The sequence below is a fragment of the Physeter macrocephalus genome, chromosome 11 (genome assembly GCF_002837175.3).
Source record: "Physeter macrocephalus isolate SW-GA chromosome 11, ASM283717v5, whole genome shotgun sequence".
Classification (NCBI taxonomy): Eukaryota; Metazoa; Chordata; class Mammalia; order Artiodactyla; family Physeteridae; genus Physeter; species Physeter macrocephalus.
Genome location: NC_041224.1, coordinates 149,893,816 through 149,908,947, shown reverse-complemented (window position 1 = coordinate 149,908,947; position 15,132 = coordinate 149,893,816). Strand labels below are relative to the sequence as shown.

Genomic DNA, 15,132 nt, shown 5'->3' with positions numbered 1-15,132 from the left:
GGGCGGGGAGGGGCCCGCATACAGAAAAAAAAAAAAAAAAAAAAAAAAAAAAAAAAAAAATTAACTCAAAATGGATCATAGACCTAAATGTAAGAGTTAAGACTATAAAGCTCTTAGAAGTAGTATAGGAGTAAATCTTTGCAACTTTGGATTAGGTGGGTTTCTCAGATATGGCACCAAAAGTACAAGTAACAAAAGAAAAAAAATGTAATTAGACCTTAACAAAATTTTTAAACTTTTGTGATTCAAAGGATACAATCAAGAAAATGAAAAGACAACTCACAATATGAAAAAACATATATAAAAATTATAATCTGATAAGGGACTTGTGTCTAAAGTATATAAAGAACTCTTATGACTCAGCAATAAAAGGACAAATAATTTTTAAATGGGCAAAGGATCTGAATAGACATTTCTCCAAAGAAGATATACAACTGGCCAATAAGCACATGAAAATATGCTCAACATCAAAGGCCATCACAGAATTGCAAATCAAAACCATAATGGGAAAACATTTCACCCACTTGTATGACTATAATTTTAAAAAAACATAGACAATAACAGGCATTGGCAAGGATATGAAAAAACTGGAACCATGTTACGTTGCTGGTGGAAACGTAAAATGGTCAGTTGCTTTGGAAAACAGTGTGGAAGTTCCTCACAAAGTTAAACATAGAGTTACCATATAACCCAGCAACTCCACTACTAGGTATATATACCCAAGAGAAATGAAAACATGTCCACACAAAAATTTGTACACAAATGTTAATAGCAGCATTATTCAAAATGGCGAAAAAGTGGAACCAGCCCAAATGCCTATCAACTGAAGAATGGAGAAACAAAACGTGGTATTGTCCATACAACTGAATATAATTTGGTCTAAGAAACAAATAGAGTACTGACACATGCTACAACAAATATAAACCTTGAAAACACTGTTAAATGAATGAGGCCAGACACAAAGACCACATATTATATGATTCCATCCATATGAAATGTCCAGAATAGGCAAACCCAGAGATAGTAAATAGATTAGTGGTTGCCAGGAGCTAAGAGGAGGGAGGAATGGGGAGTGACTGCTGATGTGAATGGGGTTTCTCTTTGGGGTAATGAAAATGTTCTGAAATTAGATAGTGGTAATGGTTGCACCACTTTGTGAATATACTAAAAGCCACTGAATTGTGAATTTTAAAAACGTGAATTTTACGGTGTATCAATTATATCTAATAAAATTATCATTTTTTAAAATTTATTTATTTTAGGCTGCGTTAGGTCTTAGTTGCTGCATGCAGGCTTTCTCTAGTTGCGGCAAGTGAGGGCTACTCTTCGTTGCAGTGGGCGGGCTTATTTATCACTGCAGTGGCTTCTCTTGTTGTGGAGCACGGGTTCCAGGTGCGTGGGCTTCAGCAGTTGCAGCATAAGGGCTCAATACTTGTGGCTCGTGGGTTCTAGAGCGCAGGCTCAGTAGTTGTGGCGCACAGGCTTAGTTGCTCCACGGCATGTGGGATCTTCTGGACCAGGGCTCAAACCCGTGTCCCCTGCATTGGCAGGCGGATTCTTAACCACTGTGCCACCAGGGAAGCACTTAAATTATCATTTAAAAAGAATGGATGTATGTCCTATAGATCTTGTTGGAGGAATTTGCATTTAAATAGATATTTCTTTTTTTTCCCCAAATTAAAATTGACTGTTGTCTGTTTGAAATGGCCAATAAATAAATTATCCTTTAAAATTTAAATGACATCACAGTTAAATTATACATATATTTGACACATTGATCATTGTCTAAATTAATATCTCTTATCTATGAGTAGTTTATTTTATTTTAAAGTTGAAAATATTTTGAAGTGAAAAATTTCTGAGATGCTAGTATCCATACATAGCCCTTAATATGCTAAAATTTAGTAAATGTGTGAGAAAGGGCTTAGCATTTTCTTAGGTTTTTTTTTTTTTAACAAACAATTTCTAATGTTTGAACATTTCCTTAGCATCTAGTGCTTTTAAAGATTCTTTACTTTTTCTTTAGTTATATCAGGGCCAAGCAAAATAGAAGTCAAAGAGTAAATGAATTTCTGGCAATTCTATGTTTAATCAGTATTCAACTCATGGTGGAGCAATTAAGTACGACTTCCCATGTTCAATAATTTCCATATCTTGGTTTTTCCAGAATGAATTTTCAAAACAGTGTTTCCAGGCTTTCTGAATGTGAATGTTAATATACAGAAGTTTCTTGGCCTAGGTAAGAAAAATATGAATTTTTTACTTTTTCTCCCTCTTCCTCCACATAGTCTATGTACTGGAGAGATTACTCAGGAGTCCAATTTCATTTGCTATTTTTAAGCTAAGTACATTGGCTTTTTTTTTTTTTTTACAATAAATGCTTATATCAAAAAGGCCAAGCTCATATGGTCATTGAAGTTAATTAAATGTTTGTGTTATATAGTTATGTACAACATTATTAGTTTGCAATAAATGACACAAGGGACTATGTCAAATTCATAATAAAAGCAAACAGCTATGGTGGGGCTTGATCTTCTGAAGTTGGGTTATATTATAGTTAGGGTTCCCAGATTTAGCAAACAAAAATACATGATGCCCAATTAAACTTGAATTTCAGATAAACAATGAATAATAATTTCAGTATATCTCAAATACTACATGTGACATACTTAAGCTAAAAAATTATTCATTGTTTATCTGAAATTCATACAGAACTGCATCCTGCATTTTATCTGGCAACTCTAATTACATGAATAAGAGAGATTTTCTGCACTCTCCAAACAAAAAGTTGCCCAGACTAGCAGTAGGATATAAACAGACTGAGAGGTCCCTACATTTCTGTCCTGGCTGGTCACTGAACAGTTAAGGAAGTTTCCAGCAAGGTCCTAGAATTGGGCTGGCTTGTGATCGGATCCTGGTCTATTTTTAGGCTGAGATAAATGGGACAGTTATTCCAGGGATTGGGGAAAAGCGAGTCATATTTAAAATTGTGGAGAAGAAGGATGTGCTTGAGAGGGAAGAGGAGGGTGTCATATATTGCCACAGTAAAGGCCACTTCAACCACATCATTACTGTGCACATCCACCCCACCCCAGGCAAAACAAAGTAGGTATAAATGATGTCCTATTAATTGGAAGGAGCCAGAGGGCTCCCTGGTTTTGAATGTGTGGATTGAGTAGGTCAAGCAAACAAACAGTGAGATGGGAAACTGGCTTTGAAATCATCTCCACTGGAATGAAGCACAGATGCCTCAAACCCAATGCATCTGACACTGATGCATTACCTTCCCCTCCTAATTCTTCCCCTTTCCCTGACTTCATTCATGTATTCAACAAATATTTGAGTGGCTACTCAGTTCCAGCATGTGCTAGCTCTGGCCATATACGCATGAGCAGAATAGGCATGGTCCCTGCTCTCAGAGAACTTATAGGGGGAACATGCTGATATAATCACAAAAATACATGTTTAATTACACATTAAGACATTGCTATGAAGAAAAGATGTTGGTTATAATCAAGCTGGTATACCAGTACTGATCTTTATGGTTCTATTATAATTAAGAAACACTATGAAGCATCCTGAGAATTAAACTTTTTAAAAGAATTACACACTTTCCTGTTTAGGGAAATAATATTCCATTAATATTCCAAGTTACTTAACACCCTGTCTCCTCAATGGGGTCACCGCGGAGGCTCCCAGACGACTGTAAGTGCAGCTACTTCTGGCCTGGAACGCAGCTGCTGGTTAACAGCTGTACAGCCTCAGAGCTCCACACTCAAGGCCTTGAAGAGGGGCTCACCAAACCCAATTAAATAACATATATTTCTATTTTCGAATAATGCATCTTGTGTCTTGCAGATGTACCTGGAACTAATGAACAGAAGTACTTTCTGCTTACCTGAGCTTTCTCAACTCGGTTTTGGCAATTTTCTTTTTAGTTAAAAATTCCCGCCCCCCTTTTTTCCCCATATACCACTTCATCACCTAACCGATGGAACCCAGTTTAGCCTTTTTCACTAAATGGCTGGAAGAAGGGAAAATCAGGAAACTGGATGGGGCGGGGGCAGTGTCAAAACTTTCTTTGGGGGGCCCCAAGCAACCTTACCCCGAGTGTCCAGTCCTAACTCCTGGTTCCTTTCCCCTGGACAGGGCTCGGGCGGCCCAAGGATGAGGCGAACTGAGGGAAAACAACCGGAGCCTCTGCCCGCAGTCCTCCCTCCACCTCTTTCCCACCTCGGGCTGCATTTTCCGGACCGGAAAAAAAAGAGCCGGGAGCACACTCGCCGAGGCGATGGACGGCCGGCCTCCGGGGGAGGAAGGCGAGTCCGCAGCCCCGCGGCCACTTTGATCGTTGCGCGCGCCTCCAACTTCACAGAGTACACCGCTCAGGGGGTGCAGCCCGGCCTCCGCCCAGAGCGACCCCGGTCCTCGCGCGGGGAGAACCTGCGGCGGGAAAGCCGAGCCGCCGCCCGCCGTCTCGATGCCAGCCGCCCGAGTTCTTCCGGCCCTCAGCCCACGGCGGGGGAGGAGCCGCCGCCACCCGCGTTCCCTGGCCCCCGCCGCCGGCGGCGGAAGGGCCGCGCGCTTCGCGGAAGCGCGGCCGCAGCTGAGGATCAGCTGCTGGAGGAGGCGGAGAAGGAGAGGGAGGAGCCTAGGGGAGGGGGAAGGGGAGGGAAGGGACCGTCAGGAAGCCGCGAACGCCACCGAGTGTCTGCACACCTCGCTCCGTCTGCTATGGCTGGTTAAAGAACCATCCGGATCGCAGCGCGGGGGGAGGGTCGGGTGGGGGGAGAGCGCCGGCCGCGCGTGAGGCCGAGGGAGGGGCGGCGGCGCGAGCGGCGGCGGCGGCGGTTCCAGCATGAAGAGGAGAGCTGGCCTGGGGGGCAGCATGAGGTCAGTGGTGGGCTTCTTGTCCCAGCGGGGCTTGCATGGGGACCCCCTGCTCACTCAGGACTTTCAGAGGAGACGCCTGCGAGGCTGCAGAAACCTCTACAAGAAGGACCTCCTGGGCCACTTCGGCTGTGTCAATGCCATTGAATTCTCCAACAATGGAGGCCAGTGGCTGGTCTCAGGTAAATCAACCCCCTTCCCCTCCCCGCGCCTCCCGGCCCCCTTCCAACCTCCCCTTTCCGCTTTCCTTCGCCACCCTCCTCCTGCCCTCCGTCCCCACCCCCTCCCTCTTCAACCCCCCCTTCGGCGGTGGGAAGGTGGGTGTCAAATTAAAACCCTGGCGGGGGAGGGAGGGAGAGAGGGGTAGGAGAGGATGTCTTCTGTAAAAAAGACCTAAAATGGTTGACAGGTCCTTAATTCGCTTTATCCCAAGTGTAAAGTGATCTCTCCTGATGACTGCGGTGGAAGTGCGGGTCGGGGAGGGGGGCGAGGTTACCGCTTGACAAAGTTTGATGGGAAACTCTTCCTCCGCGTACTTTAAAAGGTGCTGGGGGCATTTGAGCGATTTGGTGGGGGAGGAGGCCGAGGCACGCCGGATGCCGGGGGCGGCGGGGGGGAGCTCGAGCCCCTGTCTCCGGCGTCCCGGGAAGGGCCCTTGGGGCCGGGGGTCGGGCTGTGACAGGGCCGGCCGCCGGAGGGGTCGGGGCTGCGACTCCGGGTGAACGGAGGGGAGGTGACGAGCGGGTCCCCTTGGGCCGCCCCCTCGTCGCCCTCAGGGGCCCAGCGCCATCTCCTCGGGTCCTGGGGTGGCCTCTTCCGTGTCTTGTTTTTCTTATGGCTTTGGGAGTGCCGAGGGCTCTGGAGGCCAAGGGGCACCGGCCTGAACTTGAATGCGCAACTTGCGAGGCAGGGGGTGGGGGGGTGGACGACCCCGGGAGAGTTGTTGGCTGGAGCGCCCGCACCCCCTTTCCCCGCGCCTGCCGTTGCAGGTGGTCTCCGCGCCTCCTCCTCCCGCCCAGCTGGGCTTGGTTGCCCCCCGGCTCCCCCTCCGGTGTTGGGTAAGTGGCGAAATCGAGGCCGGCGCTCCGGCCGGGCGGTGTAGGCCTCGCTCTCCCGGGGCTCCTAGCGACAGGCAGCTGAATCGATAGCCTATTGCTCCCGGGGAGGCCGGGGCCGGGCGGGTGGTGGCGATAGCTGCTCCGGGGGAGGTGCGCCTGCCGCCCGTGGGGGCGCTCGCCGCCGCCGCCCTCATCACGGGGGTCGCGGGCCCACGGCTGGCGAGTGGGGATGGGTTACGCTGGGGGCGGCTCCCCGAAACCCGGCTCAGGGGAGGAGGGCGAAGACGGCTGATCTGGCGTTCCCGCTCGCCTTCTGCCCTCCCTACCCCGTCCCTTTTCCTATATCGAGAGGGAGGAAGGGGGAGCCCAGCGCTGGACGTGGCGCTTCGCTTCACCCAGGCCGGTCCCCGAATGGTTTTCTAATTTACGTCAGTGGGCAGCTCGCCAGAAACTTCTGGGATCATGGCAAAGCATCCGTCTTCTTCGCGAGTAACATTCGGAAGTGACACGGGGCGTGCAGTCCAATTTGGGGGTAACAGAGATAAGACTTGTGATCATTTCATGATAAACCTTCTGGGGTTTCTCCAGGACTGACTTGACTTTTCCACTTCAGATCGTTTTCTCTTTGACTAGGTAGATTTTGGTCCTAGATCATCTCCTGAAGAAATCTGATATTCCACTTCGAGGCATACCTCAAACAAAAGCCTCCTTCCCCCACAGGGCCAAAAATTCCAGGGGCAAAGATGGGGGAAGAGCTCTTCACAGAGCTCCCAGTTTTTTCCCCTGCTGCTACTTCTGTATTCATCATACTCCTCTCTCCTTCCCAGACCGATGTATTCCAACAGACATGTTCCCAGACACAAGTAAATGCACGCTACAGGGTGAGGGAATTTGGGGGGTGCTATTACAGACTGAGCTAATCGTGTTGATTAAATCATAAATGCGATCATACATTGCTCAATTTAACACGCTTTTTATTTATTTATTTTAAACATCTTTATTGGAGTATAATTGCTTTACAATGTTGTGTTAGTTTCTGCTTTATAACAAAATGAATCAACTATACATATACATATATCCCCATATGTCCTCCCTCTTGCATCTCCCTCCCACCCTCCCTATCCTACCCCTCTAGGTGGTCACAAAGCACCGAGCTGATCTCCCTGTGCTATGCGGCTGCTTCCCACTAGCTAGCTATTTTACATTTGGTAGTGTATACGTGTCCATGCCACTCTCACTTTGTCCCAGCTTACCCTTCCCTCTCCCCGTGTCCTCAAGTCCGTTCTCTACGTCTGCGACGCTTTTTAAAAATAACAGATTTATTAAGATATAATTCACATGCCATACATTTCATACATTTAAAGTTCATTAACACTTAAAAAATATATATATTTATTTATTTGGGCTGCGCCGAGTCCCAGTTGCCACCTCTATTTCCCGGACCAGGGATGAACCCGGCCCCCTGCATTGGGAGGGTGGAGTCTTACCCACTGGACCACCAGGGAAGTCCCCATTAACACTTTTTTAAAGGTGCTAAAAAGTTGCCTCCATTCTCTACCAGTTATCCTTGTTTAGTACCTTCCCCCATGTCTTAAATGAACCCAATTTTCTCTAGACTTGACCAGTTCATTTCCTTTATCTTAATTTTAGTCTATAGAGGAGCAGGGTCCTTTCCACAGGCAGGCTCTGTTAAACCTTCTGGTTCTAGGCATTATCTCTTTTCTAGCCTTGAGTTGCCCATCTCCATCAGTACTTCCTGGGTTCCAACTTTCTTTGCCCCTTACTCCTCCTCCTTCCCCGCACGCTTCCTCTAGCTTAGTTCTTCCTGTTTCCTTTTTATCTACTCCTGTCCTTGTTCCTAGTCTTCCAGTAGGCTTTTTCACCGGCCCCTCCAGTTTAACTCAGCTCGTGTTAGCTTTTCTTACTTGTTCCCTGAACGGTAGAGTTTTGGTTAAAAGCCTTATTAGCTTATTCACCGTCTAGTATGAGTACAACTTATGCAACAGAAAATTCCTCCTATTCGCTTCAGATAAGGAAGCCCCCTCTGGGAGTCATAAATACACCTTTACTTGTTAAAGCTAATTAAATTTTGTTCTAGGAAGTCCTTCAATAATCTTCCCAAATTTAAAACTATTTAAGGTGTTTACATCTTATCTATCATCGTCCTTCTTTAGCAGTTAACACCTGAGGGGAGGGGCACATGGTATTTTGAGGCTAATGCTATCAATCCCTAATGTTTCACCAATAATGTGGTGGGAGACCAGACTCTAGGATGGTAATGAGATTACTTTTATGCATTTTGTTGTAATGCTTGTATCTTGTCTGGATTGGTTAAAGCTCTTGAAAGTGGTGATTAAAGTGATAGTTTGTTCCACAGAAAAGGAGATCAGACTTGTGGTTATCAGAGGAGGGGGCGGGGGGTTGGGCCGGTGGCAGGGGAATTGGATGAAGGCAGTCAGAAGGTACCAACTTCCAGTTATAAGACAAACAGGTACTAGGGATGAAATGTATAATGTACAACATGATAAATATCATTAACACTGCTGTATGTTATATATGAAAGTTAGGAGAGTAAATCGAGTTCTCATCACAAGAAAATTTTTTCTATTTCTGTAATTTTGTATCTATATGAGAGAGTGAATTCACTGAACTTACTGTGATTATCATTTCATGAGGTATGTAAGCCAAATCATTACACTGTACACCTTAAACTTATACAGTGCTGTATGTCAATTTTATATCAAAACTGGAAGAAAAGCAGTGTTTTAAAGTGATAGATTGTCCATAGTTTGCTCACTGTTTTCATTTTCTAATTGTTTGGGCAGGCTCCCGTTTCTTGTAACTGACACACTATTTGGGGTTTTTTGTTTGTTTTGTTTTTGTTTTTGTCTTTTTTTCTTTTAATTTTATTTATTTATTTAGCCACACAGCTCGGCCTATGGGATCTTAGTTCTTTGATCAGAGATTGAACCCGGGGCCATAGCAGTGAAAGTGCCGAGTCCTAACCACTGGACTGCCAGGGAATTCCCTGACACACACCACTTGATAGAATTAACTTAGACCTAGGCCAAAAATAATATTTGCATGATTCCTATGGCCTTATAAAATGCTGTTTGTTAAGGATACATCATTGCTTTTTTGTTCTAACAGCTAGCCCCTTTTCCAGGGCCCAATGAGGCCAGCAGATATTAAGAGTAAAGCAGAGAAAACCAGGAAGGAGAAAAGGTGCTCAGCTGGGAAGTGAGTGTGTGACAGCAACAAGTGGGAGGATGTTTATTTGACATTTTGAAATACAAAAGTATTTTAACCTAAAAAGTATTTTTCTTTATTGCTGAAAGGGGCATTACTGTGATATCATGTGAGGCGGTGTGGTATAGCATACACATGGATAAAATCACTGCTGTGCCATTTAATATGTGACCTTAGTCAAGTTGCTAAGCCTCTCTTTCCTGATGTAAGCAATGGGAATACCAGCACCCACCTGAAGGACTGTTGTGACAGCTACATTAGGCAAAGTTTAGATTGGGTACTGAACAGAGTTCCCAGCCTCTCAGAAAAAATGCTGAGTTTGTTTTCTTTCCCCTTTGTGCTTATAACTTGTGGTTTCATTATTAGCTGACACTTGTTCTTACAGTGCTGGTAATGGACATGTGCAAATGGGGCAGACAGGATAGTTTTGTGATTTTTTGATGTGGAATGAGGAGGCACAATATGGTGGGGAAAGAGCCTGGGATTTGGTGTCACGTGATATGTTGGAGGCTCTACCAGTCACAGATTGTACGAATTTAGGCAAGTTCCTTCATGCCTCATCAGTAACGGGATTAAGAAATTGCACTCACTACCTAACAAGGAGGTCTATTCAATGAAATGTCATATGTGAAGGTACTTTGTGAACTATATGGGTTTGAGTGAACATTACTCTATAAAGGACAGCTTATGCCTGATGCAGTCTTATCTTAGAATATTTATGGGTGTTAGTTCTTTGAGAGATAAGGAACAACATTGCATGTTGAAGGGCTACTTACAAGAGATCCTAACACCATCAAGGAGGTTATGCTAGTACACATATTTAGGAGATAGCCTGGGTTTACCTTTTAAGTCTTTGGTTGCATCTGATTCTTTCTTTAAATTGCCTCCATTGCCTCCTCTTAGGTTTCTCCTTTTTCCTAGAATGGAAATATGTTTACTTAAAAGTCTTTTTATTTTCTCTTGGGGAAGAAGATGAACATCTTGCGTTCTGACTGCTAGACCAATCAGAATGTAGCTCTGGGGGAATTCCCTGGTGGTCCAGTGGTTAGGACTCAGCGCTTTCACTGCGGGGGTCAGGTTCAGTCCCTGGTAGGGAACTAAGATCCCACAAGCTGTGAGGCACAGCCAAAAAAAAAAAAAAGAGTGTAGCTCTGTATATGTAACTCTCTGCTTTCTTATATCTTATAAATGGTTTTGGTAAATAGAATCTTAGCAGTACATAAAAATATTCAGCTCTTTGGGATAAGAGTTGCTGTAATATTATTTACCCTGAATTGATGTTTAAGGCATTGGAACTAGTAGCACTAGCAGGTTAATAGCCCATAGTGTGAAGTTTTGAGTTACGGTGAGAGATTATGATTTCTTTTTTAATGCTTATGACTAAATGTAGAAAAAGCACCCTCAGAAGCTTTTCAGATAGCATCAGCAACTATACTATTTCAGAGTGTTAATTAAGTAGGCGTTGTGAATGGGGAGAGGCATTCAATTACTTGGGCATAATATTTATAATTGGACTCACTGTTTAGTCCTATTTCTATTTCATATGGGTCTCCCATATTCATATGGGATATAAGTATCCACAGTTATATAGAGAGATTAAGAGTCATATAATAAGGACAGTGATACATCTCACAGCGTTGTGGTGAGGATTGAATGAAATAACACTTGTAAAGTTTTTAGCACAAGGGCCTAGACCATGCTGTTGCTCTGGTCCTACTGCTGCTGCAACTGTCATTACTGTTATTGTTTAACTTGAACCTCACAAAAAGCTTATAGGAGATTGACACTTGAGCATCTAACATTCATTGCAAATGGCACAGTACAATGTGAAAAATTGAGAATGATCTCAATGAGGGGAACTGTTAGAAATGCTTTGTGAATAAACTTAACCCTAATACTGTCATCAGAGCATAATTTTAAGCATCAAATAATAGCTATGATAATAACTATATGCTTAATTGGAACCCATTAATTAATGATCATTTCTTGTCGTCCAATCACTAGTTATATTTCATTTTATGGAATCAGTTTTTAGTAAGTAAACTCATGTAAAAGCGTATTATCTACAGGTAAAGTGACTTTAACCAGTTAAATGAAGTCTGACTATTAAAATTTCTACGTGTTTAATTAGAATGAATTTCTTCATCCAGGGGTTAGTTTATCAGGAGAAATATGGCCAGTGACAAGGTAGATTTCTGACTTTAAAAAGCTTTTGTAGTACATATGTTTTGACATGGTGATTAGGGAATCAATTCTTGGATTTTCTTCTGGGCTTTTCTGTTCACTGATAATGCATTGCTGTGAAGGTGTTAAATTTTATTCTTTGGTCTATTTATTAGTTCAACAAATAGTTTTTGAGCACCTACTGTTTATAAGACAGGAGCTATGCGAAGTACTGTATCTGATGAATCAGATATAAATCATACTGTTAAGCTTGTATTTTCGGAACATTTACTTCTCAATTCTAACAGTGCATGATCCTTTTCTCTTCTGCTTTATGATACTTTAATAGATACTGGATTTCTGTTTGGTTTGTAGTACTTAATATAGCAAAAGTCCCCTTGTCTTTGATTTTTAGTGGGAAAGAAAGATTGCTTATAGAGATGGCCTTGGAGGACATTGGTGTGATAAATTATAGAGATCATGTCAGAAGGATAAGATAACATGGATATTTACAGATACACATTATTTTTCCCACTTGTTCTTCAGTCAACTAATTGATACCTATCAAAAATTGGCAAATTTAGAATTATGCCTGGGTTTGTCACTTCCACTTTAGAAAATACCTAGTGAGATTTAACTGATGACCAACAGTCTCATTAGACATTATAAGTACCTCAAAAACTTGTCTTTGTGTTCAGTATTGTTCAAAGGATCATCACTGACTTGACTTACATTTATGATATACTAAGAGTTCTGAAGAAGAGCAGTAGCTCTCAGTTACGTATCCTGGCCACACATTGAAGGGAGGTGTCAGTCCAGGTACAAGTGTGTGCTCATTCACTGATTATTATTGATAGATTTGGTTGTAAAGTACAGTTGGAATCATTTAGATCAGGGAAACTTTATTCACCAGTAAAACCTGAGACAAAGGGGTACTGCTTTCTGAATTGAGTTAAGAAGTGGGTGCATTTATTTTCTCATGCATTGAACAAGGTGAAGAGCACTTTCATTGCTTATAAACAGTGCTTAATTTTGATTTTTTTTTTCTTTTTCATGGTTTCAAGAAAGAATTGCTTTTCCTATTGTTTTAGTCTGAATTTAAGTACTCAAGGGTGGAATTAAAGACACCCTTAAAGGAACCAAAATCCTAATTCAAACAAAGATTATGTAGGTTAAGAAGGAATTGATTTTGTTTTCAGTTTTTGGTGCCCCACATTATATTAAAAGTATTGTCTCTTATAATTTAAGAACTGAATATTGATCTATTAGGATTAACTCTTAGATTATTGTGGCGATGTGAAATTACATTTCTTTTCTACTTAATTCTGTGTTCTCTAAAATTTTTGATTTTAAGTTATAAGGATTTAGGTTACTGTTTCCCAAAGTGTGCATACATAAGCTGATTTTAGGTGATCTTTGAATGAATATTTACATTTTAATAGTACATTTATTTTATACATGTTAGAAAAGTTAACTAGCATATATAAAACAGCTTTCATGGATTTATTGCTTAAGGCAAGGCTAAATTTTAAAAAGTCAGTTTAAACTAAAATAATGGTGACTGTTGTGTGGATATGGCAGAAATCAAAAGGTGATCACAATTAACTGAAGCTTGGGAAATAGTACATTAGGTAACCTTTTTTATTTCTTCTTTCTCATGGAATCAGAGAGATGGAAAGATCTTCATTTTATGGAAAAGGGAGTGGAGAAGTAGAAAGGTGACTTGTTCAGAGCTGCTTGGTTAGTCTTTGGCAGTGAGGACTGTTAAGTAGGGCTCATTGCTTCTAGGCAAGTGCTGTTTCCAGGTTGCCTTTTTATGTTTTTCTGTCCCTTTTCTTATAGGACAGGCAGCCTTTTCTGGAACTCTTCTGAAGAACTGAAAACTGACTGTTAGCAATTCCTGAGCACATGTCCAACTCTAGTTGCTCCTCTTAGATGATAAATTGTATTTCTCTGTTTTGCTGTGAATAACTTGCTTTACATAGGTATCTTATGTTTATTTGTTAAAAATATTTAATGAGAACACACTATGTTTGCCTCTTTAATCTCAATAATAACTCTAAGGGTTATTTTTTTTTAACACTTATTTAGCAGATAATATGTGCCAGGCCCTCTGCCAAGCACTTCGTATGTCTTATTTGCCACTTGGAAAATAGCCAGTGTTACCTATTATCTAGAAAGATAAGGGGATTTGAAGGTTTTGTATTAATTGCATTAATTAAGTGCTAAAGAATCAAGAAAGGGCATTGATAAATGACTGCTGAGGATTCTGTAATGAGAACAGGTAGGGCATTAGTGGAAAAATAGAAATTGGAATTCATTGTTTCTGGTTAAAAGGAAGTGAAATAGAATTCTAGGAATGAAAAAAGATTTTTTATTATCTTGTCTATTACCTTGGTCTTTGTAGAAAATTTGGTTCCAATAGCTGCTTCCCAAGTTTTTGTTCTTTTCAGCTTTAATGCTTATTAGTCACCACTGCCAACATAATATAAGCTCCCTAAAGCTTAACTCATTATCTCATATGCCCTGCTGATCCCTCAAAAATCTACAGTGCTCCCCAGTGCCTACCAAATTAACTAGGACTGGCTCTCCTGATGTTCGAGGCATTACTGTTTATAAAAATATATGTTTAACAATAAAAATAGCTAATATTTGAGCATGTCATTCATATATCAAATATTATTTGGTGGGTGTTTAATACGTGTCAGGCACATTTACATACATGATCACATCTAATACTTATAAAAGAAACTTTACTAAGGTACAGATAGTACTGTTATCCTTATTGTACATATGAGGAAACTGAGGCTTAGAGAAGTTAATTTGTGAAACCTGTAGTTTGTGGTGGAGCTGCATTTCCAGCCTGGGTCTGCATGAGCTCTGAGACATGCTGCTAACTGCTCTGAAATTTTTAGAATGTTACATACATTTTAAAAGGATATGACCTTTTCCTTATATTCTCATCTCCCTGTGTTAACACTCTGATTTGCTAATTGTATTTTGCCCCCGTTATGTGGAAACAGAGGAAGGGGGTGCGGTTGAGGGAGATGGATCATGGGCTTGGAGCCAGTAAGCACAGTTCTGGTCACAGCTGCAGTACTCACCTCTCAAGCAGGTCTCTCTCAGGACAAAAACTCACTTCACCTGGATTTTGGTCTTGGCTGTCTTCTTTTTTTTAATTAATTAATAAATTTATTTATTTATTTATTTATTTTTTGGCTGTGTTGGGTCTTCGTTTCTGTGCGAGGGCTTTCTCTAGTTGCGGCGAGCAGGGGCCACGCTTCATCGCGGTGCGCGGGCCTCACTGTCGCGGCCTCTCTTGTTGTGGAGCACAGGCTCCAGAGGCGTAGGCTCTGTAGTTGTGGCTCATGGGCCCAGTTGCTCCGCGGCATGTGGGATCTTCCCAGACCAGGGCTCAAACCCGTGTCCCCTGCATTGGCAGGCAGATTCCCAACCACTGCACCACCAGGGAAGCCCCTTTTGTTTTGAATTTTATTTTATTTTTATACAGCAGGTTCTTATGTTATCCATTTTATACATAATAGTGTATATATGTCAATCCCAATCTCCCAATTCATCACACCACCAACCCCCACCCCTGCCACTTTCCCCCCTTGGTGTCCATACGTTTGTTCTCTACATCTGTGACTCTATTTCTGCCCTGCAAACCGGTTCATCTATACCATTTTTCTAGGTTCCACATATATGAGTTAATATACGATATTTGTTTTTCTCTTTCTGACTTACTTCACTCTGCATGACAGTCTCTAGA

At 42.2% G+C, this 15,132-nt stretch overlaps 2 protein-coding genes across 5 annotated transcripts in view; one reads left to right on the top strand and one right to left on the bottom strand.

Annotated features, from left to right (window-relative positions):
• Window positions 1-4,860, bottom strand: part of LOC129392557 (uncharacterized) — a 16,306-nt gene extending 11,446 nt beyond the window's left edge. Inside the window, exons 1-2 of the mRNA XM_055088497.1 lie at window positions 4,720-4,860; window positions 4,106-4,620 (exon numbers count right to left, since the gene is read on the bottom strand). Of these exons, the coding sequence (XP_054944472.1) occupies window positions 4,106-4,620; window positions 4,720-4,860 (656 nt within the window). The remainder of the gene's footprint in view (window positions 1-4,105; window positions 4,621-4,719) is intronic.
• The window catches only part of DCAF5 (DDB1 and CUL4 associated factor 5), an 81,467-nt gene continuing 71,024 nt past the window's right edge, over window positions 4,690-15,132 (top strand). For 2 of the 4 annotated variants that reach the window (XM_055088559.1, XM_028496075.2), the window contains exon 1: window positions 4,693-5,072. In XM_055088559.1, the coding sequence (XP_054944534.1) occupies window positions 4,859-5,072 (214 nt within the window). In that variant the 5' untranslated portion in view covers window positions 4,693-4,858. Of the gene's footprint in view, window positions 5,073-15,132 lie in introns of all 4 variants that reach the window. The other 2 variants (XM_055088560.1, XM_055088558.1) reach the window with 2 other exon arrangements.